Source organism: Ailuropoda melanoleuca, chromosome 7 (assembly GCF_002007445.2).
Source record: "Ailuropoda melanoleuca isolate Jingjing chromosome 7, ASM200744v2, whole genome shotgun sequence".
In the NCBI taxonomy this organism is placed as follows: domain Eukaryota; kingdom Metazoa; phylum Chordata; class Mammalia; order Carnivora; family Ursidae; genus Ailuropoda; species Ailuropoda melanoleuca.
The window spans coordinates 96,632,925-96,652,410 of record NC_048224.1 but is presented as its reverse complement, the minus strand read 5'-3'; the positions used below and the strand labels follow the sequence as shown (position 1 = coordinate 96,652,410).

The following is a 19,486-nucleotide window of genomic DNA, read 5'->3' as shown; positions in this document are numbered from 1 at the left end:
ACAAATCGCTTCCCAACCTCCTCCCCCCCAAAACTTGAGAACATTCAAAATGATTTCATTTTGTACCTAGCTTTGTCAGTAGTGCCCAGATTATGGGAATCTACCTGTAGTGCTCAGGAGAGCATCATATACCTGGGGATGCTTTTACTCTAGGCCCGAGGTATTCAACAAATTCAATTTACTGTTCTAGCATTGGAGGGTTGTATGTATTTTTCTCCTATGGTTCTTTGTGCTGATTTTTCCTACCTTGCCTTTAGCTATCCTAGTAGTAATGTGTGAAATTGTTTTCCACTAATATAAAATCCAACTTTCCCCCAGAGTTTAGGCACTGAACATATGGGGGAAGTGTGCTCATTCTATTTTATTGTTGTTATTGTACAAATTATGATGCTGTTTATTGATATAAATGCAGTTCTACTTCTAAAAACATAATGGAATTTTTTTCATTTATGCGGTTGTATAAGTTAAATACTATGAAATTGTTACATATAAAAGTGTTTGGAGCTCGTCCTTTATTATTTAGCCAGGCAGTTTCCTTATTTTAAAAATTAAACAAATGCATCCAGACTGATGCTGCCTTTCAAGCTTTTAACACAAGTGTATAAAATATAGAAGGGGCTCAATGACTTTGAGAGAATCTTATTTAGAAAGTTTTGGTTTGTGGTGAAAATTAAATTTTTTTGATAACTATCACTGATGGAACCATTAGGTTATATATTCACAAATTAGCTTGTGAATTGCTTACGCTTACTATTCCATTCATTGACATGTTTACATTTATAAAATTGATGTTGCATTAATGATGTTTTGCTTAATTTCACTTCATTATGAGTTTAACATATTAAGTTACGTGTGTGTGTGTGTGTGTGTGTGTGTGTAGTCAGCGTAGGTTTAACACTCAGGAATTGATCTTCTCTGTAGAGAAGTTACAGCAATGAAGGAGTGATTCAGAAGACAGGTGGAGGAACAAGTCCCACTTCTTAAATTTTTGGTCTCCTCTCATTTTTTAAAACCAGTATCAAGAATTGGGGTACTGAGGTACATATGATCACTTACTTTGGGACCTCTAATCACTGGGGATAATTGTAGGTTTCTGGGTTATTGCCAAAGTTAAAGGAGTATTTATGTTGATGAGTTGGATGCCCTCTGCTGCTGTAATTCATTGCACATACCTCTTGCTACATTTTTTTTATATCTGTATGTAATTGCCTTCTTATATGCTTGTCTCTGCCACTTGATTGTTATTCAACTTGAGTTGAATATAGCTTTTTTTTTTTTAATTTATAAACATCTGATAGAGTAACATCTCTGTTTTTCATGTTCTAGATCTGGGGTTCTATCATTTTTTTTTTTTTTCCAGCCTGAAAAACTTGATATGTCTTATAGTAAGGGTCTGATGGAGACCGATTCTCTCAAGGTTTGGCTGTCTAAAAGTGTTTCATTCTGTTTCTATTTTCCAAAGATATTTTTACTGGACGTAGAATCCCACGATGACAGTTGTTTTCTTACCACTCCTTTAAAGATGCCCTTCCTTTTTTTTTTTTGCTACAGTTTCTGGTGAGAAATGAGTTATTTGTGTCATTTTTATCTTGTATATAATGTGTCTTGATGTATCTGGCTGTGCTTTTATGGTTTGCCCTTTGTTTTCTATTTTTAGTGGCTTGACCGTGAGGTGCCTAGGTGCGGGCTTGTCTGTTCTGGTAGTCTTCCTTGGTGGCTGTGCTTCTGGTAGCCGGGAATTGATTTCTAAAAAAATCAGTTATTTCAGTCATTATCTCCTGAAATAGGTCTTCGGTACCATTTTCTTTTTCTGGCCCTCAATTATACTTGTATTACAGCCCTTCATATTGTATCACAGCTCTTGGTTTCTCTGTTCTTTTTTCTTTCCCTTCTTCCGTGGTGTTTCAGCTTGCATGCTTTTTGTTAGTCTGGGTTTAGGTTCACCAGTCCTTTTCTCAGCAGCGTTCACGTTACTCTGAAGCTCATCTAACGAATTCTTCGTTTGTTGATACATTTTCATTTTCTAATGTGTTTTTAAGAATAATTTCTGTGACTTGGTTGCTGAAGTTGCCCATCTTCTACTTTGTGTCTGCTCTTCTTCCCTTCGTCAGAATTTTTATAAATATCCTTTGAGATGGTCTGACCCGTAAGTCCATCATCTAGGTGATCTCTAGGTCTGCTTCTCTTTGACTCTGGGTGACACTTCCTTGGTCCTTCCTGAATCTAGCAGTATTTGATTATATGGTAGACATTTTATTTGAATACTGTGGAAATGAAATAATACTTGGAAGAAAGGACGTGCCTTTCTTCAGGCTGCTAGCATGGAGGACTGAGTCCGTGTGGTGTCTCGTTGAGCTGGGCTTGGCAAAGGTGCTGCTTCAGCTTGATTAGTGTTGTCTGGGCCTTCAGGGTTGCTCAGCACGAACGAGATTCTGGCATTCTGCTTTTGGTTTACAACTGAACTATTCGTTTTCAAGACTGGTATAACTCTTTCTGCTTTAAAGCTCTGATGTCCTTTTCAAGGTTCATGTAGAGTTCTCTGTGTTTTCACTTCCACTTGTGGCTCTGTTTCTTCAGGAGATCTCGCCAACCTGGTGTCTGTCCGTGGCCTTCAGGTGGGAGCTGCCATTGATTTTCTGAAGGTCCAGAATATGTCTTTGGGGATTCCTTCCCGTCTTTTGCCTAATTCAGTGTTTGGAAGGGCAGTCTCTTTGCCCAGGGAGAGGTCTCCTGGGACACTTCATGGCTGAGGACATCTTGCCCTCCCTCCAGCCTTTGGCGGTTCTAACCCATGCAGTTGGTGAAGGCCTGAGGGAAAGCATCGGTATGTGGGTGTAGGTTTGCTGCATGACCAGGGCTCCTTGGAATTCTAGTCTTTCATGCCAGAACCCATGCTGTCAATAGTTCATTAAAAATTTCGCTGGTTATTTTTTTATCCTTGTTTAACTCTCAGCCTATAACTGTTTGTCCGGGATCAAAGCAGCTTGTCACTTCCTGGTAGTTCTTCCAGGTTTCCTTATGTCCTCAGCCCCCTGATGGGTTGATAACAACAGTAACTGTAACTTGGGAGGTTTTCTAGCTTGTTTTTGTTACAAGGATGAGAACGGTGGTGGTATTTTGTGACTACTTTCTAAATCCTACTGGAAGCTGTCCTTTTCTTCGTACTTTCATGATTAGGTCCTGTTAGATGGACCATGTGTGAATGTAGTACATGGCATTTTTCCTAGGCTTTATATTCACAATGAATTTAAAGATCTGTTTTAAAAGATAAACGTTATCTTTGCATCTTACTTAAATCCTATTTCTTGAGTGAAACAATACTGTGACTTCTTGTCCTTTTAAATTCAGTATTTTGTATCACATTTCTCAGCTGTACTAGCACGATCCAATAGAAATTTCTATGATAGAAATGTTCTATATATGTTTTGACCAGTATGGGAGCCACTAGCCCACATGTGACTCTTGAGGACTTAACATATGGCTAGTGCAACTAAGAAACTGAACTTTTAATTTACATTTAAACAACCACACATGGCTAGTGGCTACCATGAATAGCACAAATTGATACATTCTATACATTATGGCAAAACCATGTAAGATATAGTTATGCTGAGCAATTCACAGAACCATTGTAGTTTTTGAGTGTACTTCTGTTAACTACTTTAAGGCAGTTTTTGCCTTTTTGATTGTTATCACTCGAAACTTTGAGTCTGGGTTTTATGTGAGGAATAGAATTTGTGAAATCAAGCAATTTTCAATGAATAAACAATTAGCTTTATAAACTAATTTCTACATACTTTCAAATATCCGTGAACTATTTGATTTAATAGAAGAAATCCCATTACAACAAAAACCCTAGCTTTATTTTCTGAGGCTTTTTAAAAAAAATTTTTATTATTTATTTGACAGCGTGAGCGAGCACGAGCGGGTGGAGGGGCAGAGGGAGAGGGAGAAGCAGACTCCCCTACTGAGCAAGGAGCCCGACTCAGGGCTCGATCCCAAGACCCTGAGATCATGACCTGAGCTGAAGACAGACACTTAACCAACTGAGCCACCCAGGCGCCCCTATTTCCTGAGACTTCAGCCATCCTACTCTATAGATGCTCATGAAATTCAAATACAGACCAGCCTGAATGAAGAGAAGTGTGGTATTTATCAGACCAACAAGCTCTGGAGGTAGAAGTAGACTTCATCTCTTAGTGATACTCTGACATGTGATTTAGGAATTCTATGAAAGGGCACCAGACAAGGGGCCTGGGAGTTAGGATGCTAAAAATTGGTTTGATTGCCAACCCTTAAATTAACCCAGTTACCTTTGTAAAACTGCTTAGTTTGCTAATCTGTAAAGCGAAGGTCACCTCTCATTAGAATCTTAATTCTATAATTTAAGATTAGAAGGAATCTTGGAGGTTGTCCGATTTCTTTTCTGTCTTTAGACAGGGTGGTTACGGAAAACTTTTGTGTTTTTAAAAATCTTAGATTCTAGTGCTGAATGCCTTCTGATGAAATCCTAGTGATAATGTGATCGATCCTCTGGGGGTTTATTTTGGCAATTAGATAAATGGTGTTGGAGGAAATATTAATGTATGTGCTACTTTACCTTTGTAGCTGGACAAATTTGCCAGCATAAGAATTCCAGGGAGCAAGAAAGAGAGACCTCCGCTTTCCAACCTGAAGACTGTGTTTGCAAGCAATGATTGCTCTTCAGAGGTGATGGAAAACATTCCAAAGCCACTGTCGCAGAATGAAGTCTTAGAACTTTTCGAAAAGATGATGGTAAGAATTTTGATTTTTTTTTTATTTCCATAAAATGGTTTATGTAAAAACCTTAGCTTCTAATTATGTTAGTGGAACAATAAACATTTAAGGTTCGTGTTCCATAGGGTGATTCCTGATGTCATTGAAGATGGCACTTTAGGAATATAGGGCTTTAGGGTTACAAAAATTAGAACCAGAGGAAAATTGGCACGCTAGTTTATTTGGGGTGTGTATGTGTGTGGATGGGTATGTTTAATATAAAGAATACATAAAAATCCTCTCAAGTATCAAATGGTACATTTTTGAGTCTTAAAGATTATCTAAATTGTCTATTGGGGTTCATTTACATTTTAGAATGATCACAGGGCTGTGTATGTTACGTGTGCTGATTTTGTTGTCTTTTTTTCATGTTTGATTCCTTTCTTAGTTCTCAGGAGGTTCATACAGTCCTAGAACACTTATATCTGAGGAGACTAGAACTGACTCATTTTGGGGTGTGCCTTTTCTGGTGGAGAAACACAGTGTTGTTAGAAGCCGTGTTGTGTTGGTTCCAAAAAATGGTGATCCTGACTCTGCTCATGGCTAACCTAATTTGACCAACAACCCACTATGTTAAATATGTCCAAAATCATTTATCACAAAATGAATGCTGATTGCATCTAAATAGTTTCATATATAGTTCTTACCCTCAAGTTGCTTACCTCCTTGGAGTCAAAGCAAACATTTGAAAAATTAAATGAGTAAGAAATGCCAGAGGGTCGTAATTCATGGTTAAGTTCTTTATAAGTTCAGAGTAGGAAGAAATTCATTTTTGAGATACCTCATTAGCTTCGGGGAAGCCAAACCTGAAAGGTTTTTATAGTAGCTTAGGGAAATCTCATAGAGCAGATGGACTTAGAGGCAGGTGTGGCCTTACAGGGTTGGAATAAGCAGAGGGAAAGGGCATTCTCTTAAGATGGGGAAGTGACAGTGAGCCAAGACAGAGCTAGGTAAAAATAGCTCATGGGGGAACGTGTGAGAGGTTTGAAAAATTAGGCTGGAATGATACTTTGGGGCCGATTGTGAGAGGATTTTGTATGCCATTCTGAAGAGTTGTATAATATTTCAACTCAGGATTTATTTTATCTATTTTATTTCATCTGTTGGTTTTGATAGCCGTATTATTTTTTAAGGAAATTATTTAGATTATAAAATGTTTGAAATTTGAGAAAGTTAATAGCTGGTCTCTTTATTATTCAGGTGGAATCAACAACATATTTACCACCCTACTGCCTTATTTTCCATTCATCAAATGTTTGTGTCCAGTGTTCTACATGGAGCTTTAGAAGGCCCCAGAAAGAGAATGCCTAGTTTGTGTCTCCGTAGGATTAATTAGTGTTAGTGATCCCGAACTTTTCGTCATGGAGCATACATTTCATTAGTATTGTTTTGCATGAACCCCAGGCTTGGGACAGCTCTTGATGAAGTGCTAATTTTAGTTTTAATTAACCACATGTGTATAACTCCTTATTAACTCTTTCATCTCCGTGAGTTGGTATCATTTCAGCCTTGAACACAAAAAATGTTTTTTCCCCAATTTTAGTATATGTGCTGCCAAAGTGAGCACTTTTGTTCATTTTTGTTTTATATTTTACCAGCCTTTGCCTGTGTTAAGGAGGCTTGTATAATGGTAGTTCTCTTCAGTACCACCTCGGAGGACTCAAGGTAGTGAAGTGCCCTTAGCTACCTCGTCATTTCCATGTGTCGTATGTGGAACCACTCACATAAATTACCTAGCAGATTCCAGAACGGTACTTTTTCATTCCCTGGGGACTCTTTTGTTGAGACGCTTTTCTTCTTGATCGTAATTGCTGGCGTCATCTGCGGAAGAGCAAGTAGGCTATTGATGTTCGGTGTTCACGAGGCCACGTCTTCGCACCACAAGCCGTTAAAAGTACAACTACCTGGAGAGTACTGAATATAGTTCACAGTCTTCTGTACCGACTGTGATTACTTGAGGTATTTTTCAATTATTCTGAAAAGGGTAAGTTACCTGGAGAAGGGTAAGACGATCGGTGTTTGCTGTTATGTATAGGGCAGAAGGATATTGACATTTTTGAAGCGTTTACACAATACGTATTTAATAACTGGGTCTGATCACTTGTTAAATCTTAAGCAGGTATCCCTGTTGGCAGAAAATCGTTTGCAATCAAACTCGTTTTACTCAGCAGCAGTAAAATGGAATTGTTGATGGGTCAGGGCTGCCCAATTTGCTAAGTGAGTTTGTGGGAACTAAGGTCTTGTTTAAAAAAAAAAAAAAAAGAGGACTAGTTTCTTCTTCCCCTTCTGATTGCTTGACTGTATGACAGTACATGATAGGGGAAAATCCACTGATGGCTCTGAGTGATCTTACAGGGTACTTGCATTTTTGACAAACTTAAAGCTGTTCCTATGTCTGTGGAGAATGCCAAATGAAGTATTGGTTTTTGATTTTTTTTTTTTGTACCTATCTGTAGTACTTCTAAAAATTTTTAACTTTTATTTATTTAGTGAGTGAGAGAGCCAGAAAGCAGGGGAGGGGCAAAGGATGGAGGGAGGGAGAGACTCTCGAGCAGACGCCCTGCTGAGTGCGGAACCACACAACGTGGGGCTCCATCCTGCAACCCTGAGATCATGACCTCAGTGGGAATCAGGAGCCGTCGCTTAACCAGCCGCTGCATCTACGTGCCCCCGTCCGTAGTACTTCTGTTCTTCTGAGGAAGCCACATTGAATCTGCAATCCTAATGTATTGGCATTTGCACCTACAGGGGTTTTCTACCATTTAAAATTTGCATCTAAATTTTTAGTATTGACATTGTTGCAATTTTTATTTATTTTTATTTTTTTATTNATTGGCATTTGCACCTACAGGGGTTTTCTACCATTTAAAATTTGCATCTAAATTTTTAGTATTGACATTGTGTAATTTTTATTTATTTTTATTTTTTTATTTTTTTTTTAAAGATTTTATTTATTTATTTGACAGAGAGAGACAGCCAGCGAGAGAGCGAACACAAGCAGGGGGAGTGGGAGAGGAAGAAGCAGGCTCATAGTGGAAGAGCCTGATGTGGGGCTCGATCCCATAACGCCGGGATCACGCCCTGAGCCGAAGGCAGACGCTTAACCGCTGTGCCACCCAGGCGCCCCAGACATTGTGCAATTTTTAAAACCTTTATCAAAGGTATTGAAGTAATTTTTACATAAAGTAGAAACTTTTTACAGAACCATTTTTTTTTTTAATAGTCTTCAGTGTGCTGACTTGTTCTTTAATGAGAGGTGGACTGTAATACTTGAGAATTTGTAATCCTTTCACTTTTATTTTGGAGATGGATTCACTTGGTCTCTGGGTAATAGTTTCAGAGGGTTTTTGGGTTGAGGTTGGGTCGGGTTTTGTTTTTTAAGCAGTGATGAATACTTAGCCTACTTAAAGTCTCTTTCTCCCATTTGTCTTTTGGTAAAAGTGGAATTGTGAACTGAAAGCCCCTATTGGTTTCTCTGTGGCTCTAGTTTTGTGAAGAAGCTGTGCGACCATCTTGTATACACAACTTTGATTTCTGGAAGTCAAGTTTCAGTGTTTCCTATTGGACTCACTGTAGGTCTATGTTGACTGGTTTTTGAATGAGTTGAACATCGTAGGTAAAAGCTGAAAGTGACTTGATCATTGTAGCTGTTGCCTCTTTTATATCAGCCCCCTTGGCTGCTTCTTTCCTGCCCCTAGGTGAAATCCCAGGCAGGTCCCAGAGCTTTCTCTTGGCTTTGAGATGAAACAGAAAGATTAATAAAAATAATTTTGATCCAAAAAAAATGCTCTCCCTTTTCCCATACAGGCTGGCTCCACTTCAAGTCTCTAGTAGGGGCAGTGGTTGGGGAGTGAGCTTGGCCTCCTCTGTTTCTCCACCTTACTTTGCTTTGTTCCGCTCTCTAGACTTCATCTGTCCCCTTCAGGACTAGATGAGGGGTGAGGAGAGGAGGAATAAGAGTATGCTTCTGGCCTGGGGTGTTTATAATCTGGAATTGGTGCCCTGGGGGTGATGTTAGTTTTTATTGCTGCTGTAATAAATCTTTGACGGCTTTAAACTCCAGCATACTTTCTCACTGTCTCCTAGTTCTGCAGGTCCAAGTCCAGGTCAACTCACCTGTTTCTCTGGTTTCACAAGGTTAAAATCAGTGTCTGATGGCTGGGCTCTTACCTGATGCTTTGGAAAGAAACTCTTCCAAGTTCATGGTGGCAGAATCTAGTTCCTCACTATTGTAGAACTGAGGTCCCCGTTGTCATCTGAAGGCTCCCTTAGCTTCCAGAGGCCTCTTTCCTGTCCTTTGTGTGGGCCCCTACCTGTCAGTTATATCAAATGCGTCTCCTGCTTAGAATCTCTGTCTTCTCCTCCTGTGGCATCTCTTGTCTCTGTATAGAAAGTTCTCTGCTGTTAAGGGCTCATGTATTAGATTAGGTTCAGATAACCAAACATAATATTGCGAAGTCCCCTTTTAATGTAATAGAACTCATTTATAGGACCAGAGATTAGGGCATGGATGTCTTTGGGGGACCATTTTGCCTCTTACAGGTACAGGAAATTACAAATGCCAATTCTTTTCTCCTGTGACATTTTTGTGGTCTCCCCTACAGTTCCCTTGTCACTGGTGACGACGTCTCCTTTGGTCTTCTGCTCTGGTCTGCCGTGAGCCCATTCCTCTGCTGGAGTCGCCTTTTGGATGCAGGACCTCTTAGATGACCTAGGGCTGCTGCTTCCCTGGGAGGCACATCTTGTCTACGGGAAGCTAATGTATCCTTTGTCCCTTGCTCCTGTCCTTTATTTCATTCTCTTCAGCATCTGTCCTCTACGGAGTATGAACTACTTGGTTCTTTCTTGCTATTCCAGATGTTTACCCTCCTAACTCTTAAGTGGCTTTCTACTCATTAGATCTTTATGTAACACTGCTGACCACTCCCTCTTGTCTGCATTTCTCTTTCCTTTAGTTACCATGACACTCCTTTCCTTCTGATTTTCATCTTCTCTGGCCAGTTTTTTTTACCAGTTTCCTTTCCAGGCTTCCTGTTCTGATTTTCATTTCCTCAGAGTGTTGCCTCTGGCCCTCTTGCCTTTTCTTTATCCGCTTTGGTTCCTTACGCATCTATCATGGGGGATGGGAGCCCTTTCACGTTAGAATAGCCCCAATATTCTGATGCTTAGCTCTGTCTTCAGAAGAGCAGCTATAATCAAGCTCTGTAAAAGATGCTAAACCTCAACAAACCAGAAACTGTTCTCATCCTTTTCTTTTGCTATTTTTCCAACTTTATTGAGATATAATTGACCTTTAACATTGTGTAAGCTTAAGGTATATAATGTGATTTGATAGATGCATATATATTTTAATGTTTTATAATGGCCCAGATATTTATTTTGTTTTATTGAAGTATAGTTGATACAGTGTTGAGTTTCAGTTGAACTACATGGTGATTGGAGCATATATATTTCTAAATGTTTATCACACTAAGGGTAGTTAGCACATCTATCACCTCACGTAGTTACCATTCCTCACCCTCAATTACATGGTCAGAACTTTTAAGATTTAGGGGAGCCCGGGGGCTCAGTCGGTTGAGTGTCCGACTCTTGATTTTGGCTCAGGTCATGATCTCAGGGTCCTGGGATCAAGTCCCCGCATTGGGCTCTCTGCTCATCTGGGAGTCGACTTGAAGATTTCTCGCCCTCTGTCCCTCCCCCTCCCCCTGCTTAAATAAATAAATCTTTAAAAAAAAAAACTTTTAAGATTCACTCTTAGCAATTTTCAAGTATACAGTACAGCATTAGATTGAGTAAGCTGTACATTAGATCCTCGGGAATTTACTTGTCTTGGAACTATAAATTTGTACTCTTTGACCACCTTCATCCATTTGCTCCATTCCCCAGCTCCTGGCAATCACTAATCTTCTGTTTCTAGGAGTTTGCTATTTTTAGATTGCACATATAAGTAATACTATGTAGCATTTCTTTGACTTATTTCACCTAGCATAATACCCTCAGGGTTTATCCCCGCTGTTGCAAAAGGCAGGATTTCCTTTCTTATGGCTGAGCAATATTCTTTTATGTGTGTGTACACACACACACTAGTTTTTTTATCCATTTATCTGAACAGATACTTAGGTTTTTGCCATTTCTTAGTATCCTATATAATACTGTGAACATGGGGGAAAGGGTATCTCTTCCAAAGAGTGGTTTTCATTTTCTTTGGATGTATACCCAGAAGCGGGATTGCTGAGATCAGACGGTAGCTCTGATTTTAACTTTTTTAGGAATTTCCATACTATTGTCCACACTGACTGTAAAAATTTACGTTCCCACTAACAGTGCACAAGAGTTCCTAAGGACTTCTCCTTTTTTGCTAACACTTGATATCCTTATAGTTACTGCCATTTTAACAGGTATGAAGTAATACCCTTGTGGTTTTTTATTTGGATTTCCCTGCTGATTAGTGATATTGAGCGCCTTTTCATGAAACTGTTGGCCTCTTCTTTATCCTCTTTGGAATAGAGGATTATTCTGTTCTCACTTTTTAATAAGATTTCTTTCTCTGCTTTGAGTTGTAGGAGTTCCTTGTATATTTTGTATATTAACCTTTTATCAGATGTGTGGTTTGTAAATATTTTCTCCCATTCTGTAAGTTGCCTTTTCATTTTGTTGATGGCTTTTTTTTTCCCTGTGCAAATTTGATGAAAGCCTACTTGTTTATATTTGTTTTTATTGCTTGTGTTTTTTTTGTTCTATCCAAAACAATGTCCATGAACGTTTCCCCTATATTTTCTAATTGGAGTTCTGCAGTTTTAGTTCTTAAATTTAAGCCTTTATCCATTTTGAGTTAATTTTTGAGTAGTGTAAGGTAGGGGTCTAGTTGCATGTTTCATTTTTGCCTGTGATAATCTAGTTTTCCCAACACTATTGAAGAGACCATCTTTCCCACTGAGTATTCTTGGCTTTCTTGTCAAATATTAGTTCACCATATATGTATGGGTTTTTTTCTGGGCTCTTGATTCTTTTCCATTGATTTATATATATGTTTTATGCCACTATAATATTTTGATTACTGTAGCTTTGTAACATAGTTCGAAATCAGGAAGCGTGATGCCTCCATCTTTGTTTTTCAAGATTGCTTTGGTTATTCATGGTATTCTGTGGTTCCATACAGTGTAGGACTGTTTTTCTATTTCTGTAGAAACATGGTTGGAATCTTGATAGGGACTGCATTGACTTTTATAGATGGCTTTAGGTAGGAGGGTTATTTTAACAATACTAATTGTTACCTATGAGCGTAGAATATTTTTCCATTTATTTGTGTCCTCATATTTTTCATCATTGCTTTACATTTTTCAGTGTACAGGTCTTTTATTACCTCCCTAAGTTTATTCCTGTTTTATTGACTTTCATCCTATTGTAAATGAGACTGTTTAATTTCTTTTTCATGATAGTTCCTTGTTAGTGTATTGAAGTGCAACTGATTTTTGTGTGTTGATTTTATATCCTGTCACTTTACAGAATTTACCTGTTCTCACAGGTTTTTGGTGGAGCCTTCAGGGTTTTCTATATGTAATATCCTCTATACATAGTTGACAGTATTACTTCCTCCTTTTCAATCTGGATACCTTTTATTTCTTGCCTCTGCTCCGGCTACGACTTAAAGTACTAGGTTGCATAGGAGTGGTGAGAGTAGGCGCCCTTGTTCATGATCTTGGAGGAAAAGCTTTCAATCTATAACCAACCGAGTTACAGGTGAACTGTGGGCTTGTCATATGGCCCTCATTATGTTGAGGTATGCTTCTTCTATTCCCAATTCACTGAATTTTTATCACAAATGGATGTTGAATTTTGTCAAACGAATCCCACTTATTCATGGTATATTATCCTTTCAATGTACTGTTTAATTTGGTTTGCTAGTATTTTGTTGAGAGTTTTTTGCATCTAAATTCATTGGTGATAATGGCCTATTCTATTCCCGTAGTGTCCTTGTCTGGCTTTGGCATCAGGGTATTGATGGTTTGGTAAAGAGTTCAGGAGTGTTCCCTCCTTTTCAGTCTTTTGGAAGAGTTTGAGGAAAATTGGTGTTAATTCTTCTTTAAATGTTTGGTTACCCAGAGAAACCACCTGGTCTTGGCTTTGGGCGATTTTTGATTACCGATTAAACTTCAGTGCTCTATTGGTATGTTTAGATTTTGTGTTTTTCATGATTCAGTCTTGGTAAATTGTGTATTTCTAAGAATTTATCCCTTCTATGTTGTCCAATTTGTTGGTGTATATATAGTTGTAGTCTCTTATGACCCTCTGTGTATCGGTGGTAGCATTTGTAACGTGTCTTCTTTGATTTCTGATTCTGAGTGTTCTCTCTTTACCTAAGAGTTGATCATTTTTTTTTCTTTTCAAATCTACCTTAGTTTCATGATTTTTCCCCCCTATTTTAAAAATATTTTGTATTTTATTTCTGTTCTAATCTTTATTATTTCTTTAACTTTGGGCTTAGTTTATTCTTTCTCCAGTTCCTTGAGCTATAAAGCCAGGTTGTTAATTTGGGATATTTCTTTTTCTTTTAAGGATTTATTTGGGGGAGGGGAGAGCATGTGTGCGCACACAAGTGTGAGTTAGGAGAGGGACAGAGGGGAAGAGAGAATCCTCATGCCAACTACCCCCTGAGTGCAGAGCTGGATGCGGGACTTGATCCCAGGACCTTGAGATCATGACCTGAGCTGAAACCAAGAGTCGGCTGCTCAATGACTGAGCCACCAGGTACCCTAATTTGGGATAAATGTCGGCATTTATTGCTGTAAACTTGCCTCATAGCTCTGCTTTTGCTGTATCCTACTGATGTTGTTATGTTTGCTGTATCCTACTGGTATTGGTATGTTTTCATTTGTCTTAAGGTATTTTTATTTTTCCCTTTGCATTTCTTTTTTGTCCCATTGATTATGCAAGATGGTATTGTTAAATTTCCAGTTATTTGATTTTTTTTTCAGCTTTCCTCTTGTTACTGTTTTCTAGTGTCTCACCATCATGATTAGAAAAGATACTTGATAAAATTTTATCTTGTTGAATTTTGAGGCTTGTTTTGTGGCCTAACATAAGGTAAATCCTGGAAATGTTCCATGTGTGCTTGAGAAGAATTAGTATTTTGCTACTGATGGACGGTAGACTTTGGATATATCCATTGTATAGTATTGTTCAAATTTGCTCTTTCCTGACTGATTCTGTCTGGATGAGAGTGTGGGATGTTATATTGTTCAACTATTGTATTGTGGTTAATTTCTCCTCAGTTCTGTAATATCTACTGGATATATTTAGGTTCTCAGATGTTGGGTGCATAAATATTTAGAATTGTTTTTAGCTTCTTGATGAATTGACCCCTTTGTCATTACATAATTTTCTTCATCTTTTGTGACCATTTTTAGCTGAAGTCTATTTTTTTCTAATAAAAGTGAATTTATAAAGATTTTATTTGAGAGAGAGTGAGAGAGATGATCATGCATGCGTATGAGTTGGGGGTATGGAGAGGGAGAAGCAGACTCCCTGATGAACAGGGAGCTCCAACACGGGCCTGGGATCTATGACCTGAGCCGAAGGCAGATGCTTAACCGACTGAGCAACCCAGGTGCCCGAAAAGTGATTTCTTTTGGCTACCATTTGTTTGGAATACATTTTTTCATTCTTCTACTCTCAGCCTATGTATGCCGTTAACAGCTAAAATGGCTCTTGTAGACAGCATATCATTGGATCTTCTTAAAAATCCATTCAGCCATTTTGTGTCTTTTGGCAGAATTTTATTTGTTTATGTTTATTGATAAGGACTTACTATTGCCATTGTAATTGTTTTCTTTTAGATCGTTTTGTTCTTTCATTGTGGTGGTCTTTTGTGATTGACTTTTTGTGGCAGTATGTTATGAATACCTTATAACCTTGTAGTATTATCCAAAAGATTTTCCCTTGTGGTTACCACGAGGGTTATATTAAATATCTCAGAGTTAAAATATCCTGCTTTATGCTGACAACTTCAATAGCACACGGAAACTTCATACTACTTCTTTCACCTTTTAGGTTGTGAATGTTACAATTGACATTTCTTTTAGTATTGTGTATCAGTAACAAATTGTAGTTATACTTCATGGGTTTATTAAATTTTGAAACTGGCCTAAGTGACTTACACATCACTATTACAATATTACAAAATCAGAATTTGAACTTTTTTATTGATGAACTTTATATTTTCCTATATTTTTTTTGTGATGATCAGTGTCCTTGTATTTCAGCTTGAGAATGTCTTTTAGCATTTCTTATAAGGCAGGTTACTGGTGATGAACTCCATCAGCTTTTGTTTTGAGAAAGTCCTTATCTCTCCTTTATTTCTGAAGGACGGCTTTGCTGGATAATAGTATTCTTTGTTGACTTTTTTCTTTCAGCACTTTGAATGTTTCATTTGGCCTGTGAAGTGTCTGCTGGGTAATCTGTTAATAGTCTTAGGGGGCCCCCTTATTTGTGACTAGTCCCTTTTCCTCTTTATGTTTTCAAAATTCTCTTTGTGATTTTTGGCCATTTAATTATAATGTGTCTCAGTGTAGCCCCTTTTGGGTTCAACCTGTTTGTAAGCCTTTGGACCTCTTGAATCTGGATGTCCATTTCTCACCCCAAGTTAGGGAAGTTTTCAGCCATTATTACTTTAGACTTTCTGTACTTTTTCTTCCTCTCCAGATTTCCACAATGGATATTTTATTTCTCTTGGTGGTGTCCCATAGACATTTTTTATTTATTTATTTTTTTTGCTCCCTTGACTAGATAATTTCAAATGACTTACCTTTGAATACCTTGACTTTTTTTTTTCTTTTGTTTTCTGTTTCTTTGAACTCATTTTGCTCATACTATCTTCTAATTTCATTTAGTTGTATTGTTTTAGAACTCTTCAAAGAAGATTATTTGGAATTTTTTGTCAGCTGTTTGACCTCTATTTCTTTAGGATCAGTTATTGGAACTTAACATGTTTCCTTCATGTGTTCTGTTTACTTGATTTTAGTACTGTCCTTACCATCTCGATGTAAGTCAGGGGCATGCTTCAGCTTTATTCCTGGTTTCTGGGATTTTCACAGTGCTGTCTTGCCTATGGATAGTTAATGGCCTTTGTGGAGGATATTGACTTTGGCAATGACCTATGTTGCCATCTTGTTGACCTCACCTTTCTGTCATAGTCTTGTAAACAAAATGAAAAATCCCCCACAAAACTGCTGCTCCCTTAATTCTCTCTCAGAAGCTCACACTGAAACCTGGGAATCCTTCTTGATCTCCCCTCAGGCATTAGTTACATCCATTCATTTCTGTCCTTAATAAGTCCTGATTTTGTTTCTTCTGTGTTAAAGCTTTTATTACCTCTTCCCTGGGTTATTGCACTGGCCTTCCATCCACCGTTCCATGCCTCTGCGAGAGAACTCTTATTCACACTTTAAATCCTGGCCCAAACATTACTCTTCTCTGACACTTTCCCATGTTCTATCAGACCTAGCACTCATTAAACCTGCTTCTCACAGCTGCTTATGTGTAAATCCCTTGTAGAACTTATCCTTTGTTATTTCAATAGATCTTCCCCGCTAGATTAAATTCATAAAGCATTATCCAACTAGTTTATCTTAAACAATTGCCTGTTAAATGCATGTTCCTAACCTTAAAGATTTCTAGGATACCATTTTTTATTTTTAACCTGGAATTCTATGTTTGGATGGAAATTAGCTTTAATTGCCAGTTTTCCCAGTTACACGAAAACATTAAAATAACGAATAGGAAGAGAAATTTCATGCATTCATCCCATTCCTGTTTTGATTTCTCACTTCTCTCTGAAAGAATGAAAGCTATGCAAGAAAGTTCACCTATCTAGATGTGATCATTAACAGGCATTAAATGAGTGCCAAAGATGATAAAATCCTGACAAATTTTTGGAATTCTGGACTTCCTGTCATCTCTGGTAAGTATGGAAGAAAAATTGTCCCTAAATTGCACAGAGTACATAAGTGTGGATAGTGATGCCCTCATCTTTTCTGGGGAAGATGTTTGTCAGCCTTTATCTAATATGGGAGAGGGCACATTTATAAAATGCCATCATTATCTCTTAAGCATGTGCTTTAGGTGTCTACTGGTATTAAGAGCTTAGATGACCTGTTTAATACATATATCAGCTTTTAGTGTGGGGAAACATAGATAATAGTAAAGGCATTTACAATTTGACTTTTGAAACTATTTTCATTGTATAATGTTGAATCTACTTGTTGAGAGATGCTTTTTTAAATAGGATATTTCCAGTACACAAAAAATGGAACATAAAAACACCACCACAGTTATAATTGAAGTGGCTTGTATACTCATAATTCCATTTCCATTTTTCTTCCTTAATTCCCAAAGGTGAACAATACCCTGAATCTGATAGTTTCATTCCTATGTTAAACTTTTTCTGTGTAATAATGACCAATGTACAGAAACTTTTCTCTTAAACATTTGATGGCAGGTTGCTGACTTCATGTTCTGTAATCTTAATCTCCTAATTCTTTAGTATTAGTTCCTACAAATAAGGACATCCTCCTGCATAGTCACAATACAACCACCCAAAATTGGAAAGTTAACAGTGATCAATTTCTATCAACTAATCTTCAGACCCTGTTCACATTTTATCTGTAGTACCAAAAATTGTCTTTGTAGGACAAGAGTATAGTTTAGAATCATGTGTTTCATTCAGCTGTCAAGTTTTGATGGGTAGTAAGGAGGGCACGTATTGCATGGTGCACTGGGTGTTATACGCAACTGATGAATCATCGAACTTTACATCAAAAACCAGGGATGTACTGTATGGTGACTAACATAATAAAAAAACATTAAAAAAAATAAAACCTCCTTCATTTAGGAATAGTCCTCAGTCTCCTTGTATTCTATGAATTTGACATTTTTGAAAATTACACTTGGTTAATTTGTAGAATGCCCCTGAGTTTGCACTGGTACTATAAAACTTTTTAATTGTAATTCTGTTAATTGTAAACAGGTTATCGCCTACTTTAATTCATTTTTTAATAAGCATAAGAAGTTCAAACATCTCACACATTTATTGGCCCTTTGGTTTATTCCTTCATAAATTTCTTTTTCATCTCTTTTCGCCTATTTTGTTACTGGGTTTGTCTTTTTTTTCATATTGATTTGTAGAATTTGTCACTATTTGGACTAATGCTCATGTTTGTTTATAAGCTGTAAAGCATCTTGTTCCAGTCTGGGTCTTGTCTTTTTACTTTCTTTAGGGGTAGATGGATTAAAGTACAGAACTATAAAATTCTATGTGGTCCGATTTATCCATCTCTTCATGGTCTTGGCTTTTTGTATATTTAAGAAATCCTTCTCGATCCTGACATCATAAATCTGTTCTGTATTTCAGGATTCTATATCTTTATTTCTGTAAGATATAGATGCAGTTTTTTTTTTCTACATGGATTAACTGGTTTTTCTGGCAGCATTGATTTAATAGTCATTCTTATCCTTAATTTATCATACCTCCACTGGTAAACACCAAGTTCCTGTGCGTATGTGGGTTTGTTTTGGAGGTTTGATTTTGTCCATTAGTCTATTTGTCTAGCTCTCATTTACATCCATTGTCTTAATTACTATAGCTGTATAATAAGCCTTATTATCTAAGACCCCCTCCCTCTATTCAAAATTATCTTGACTATTCTTGAGCCTTTGTGTTTTTATATTAATTTTAGAATCAATTAAGTTCCATTATAAACCCTGTTGGGATCTTGATTGGAATCGCAGTGAATTTATTGATTGAGGCAAAATGGATAATTTTGTGATATTAAGTTTGCACATCTGTGCCTATTGTATATATTATCTCTAGATTTTTTGGTTCCTAAAACAGTAAAAATTTATGATTTTTCTCCCTAGGGGCATTGCACATCTATTAGGTTTATTCTTTATTTCTAGTATGTAACCATCTTAAATTTTTTCTTTTTCTTTTTCTTTTTTTTTTTACTAAGAAAATTGTCAATTTTTGTTTATGAATTTTAGTATCTGGTAATGTTACAGAATTCTCATTTTTATTTGTAGATTCCCTCTTTTTTTTTTTTGATGTCCTATCAGAATACTTGTGAAAAACTTACGTTTCTTCTTTTCTTTTTCATTGTACTGAGTAGAATGGTACATAAAAGTTAAAACTGTCTTCTTGAAAGTGGTGAATATTTTTCAAATCTGAGCTTTCACTCCAAAAATAATAAACTCTGAATTAGGGGAAGTGAAAGCTGCTCTTATTTCTACGTATTCCAGCTTCTTAAAGTCCTCTTCTGCCTCCAAGTAAGTGCTCCACCTTCTTAAAAAAATGTCCTCTTCTGACTCCAAAATGAAGATGAAACAGTCACCCTAGACAAAAGTTAATGTGTTCTGTTTTTCTCTCCGTATTTACATTTCAGTCACTTGAGTTCTGGCTAGTTTCCCACTACACTGGCTTTCCAGTAGGGTAGATTCTTGATCCTGCTAATTTTTTTTTTTTTTTAACTGCATATATCCTCCATTACTGATTAAATGAGTGACTCTGATATTTGTTTTACTTGTTGATTCATTAGAGCTATAAGGACTTCTTTAGTGAGAACTTTGATAAGAATTTTTTCTAAGAAGTGTACTTTGGTGGATGGTGGATATTCAGCTTTATTCCTCTTCATCTCCA

At 37.2% G+C, this 19,486-nt stretch overlaps 1 protein-coding gene across 2 annotated transcripts in view; it reads left to right on the top strand.

Moving 5' to 3' along the window:
- The window catches only part of DIAPH3 (diaphanous related formin 3), a 484,281-nt gene that overhangs the window by 41,708 nt on the left and 423,087 nt on the right, over nucleotides 1–19,486 (top strand). For both annotated transcript variants that reach the window (XM_019796633.2, XM_019796631.2), the window contains one exon: nucleotides 4,609–4,776. In XM_019796633.2, coding sequence (XP_019652192.2) covers nucleotides 4,609–4,776 — 168 coding nt within the window. The remainder of the gene's footprint in view (nucleotides 1–4,608; nucleotides 4,777–19,486) is intronic.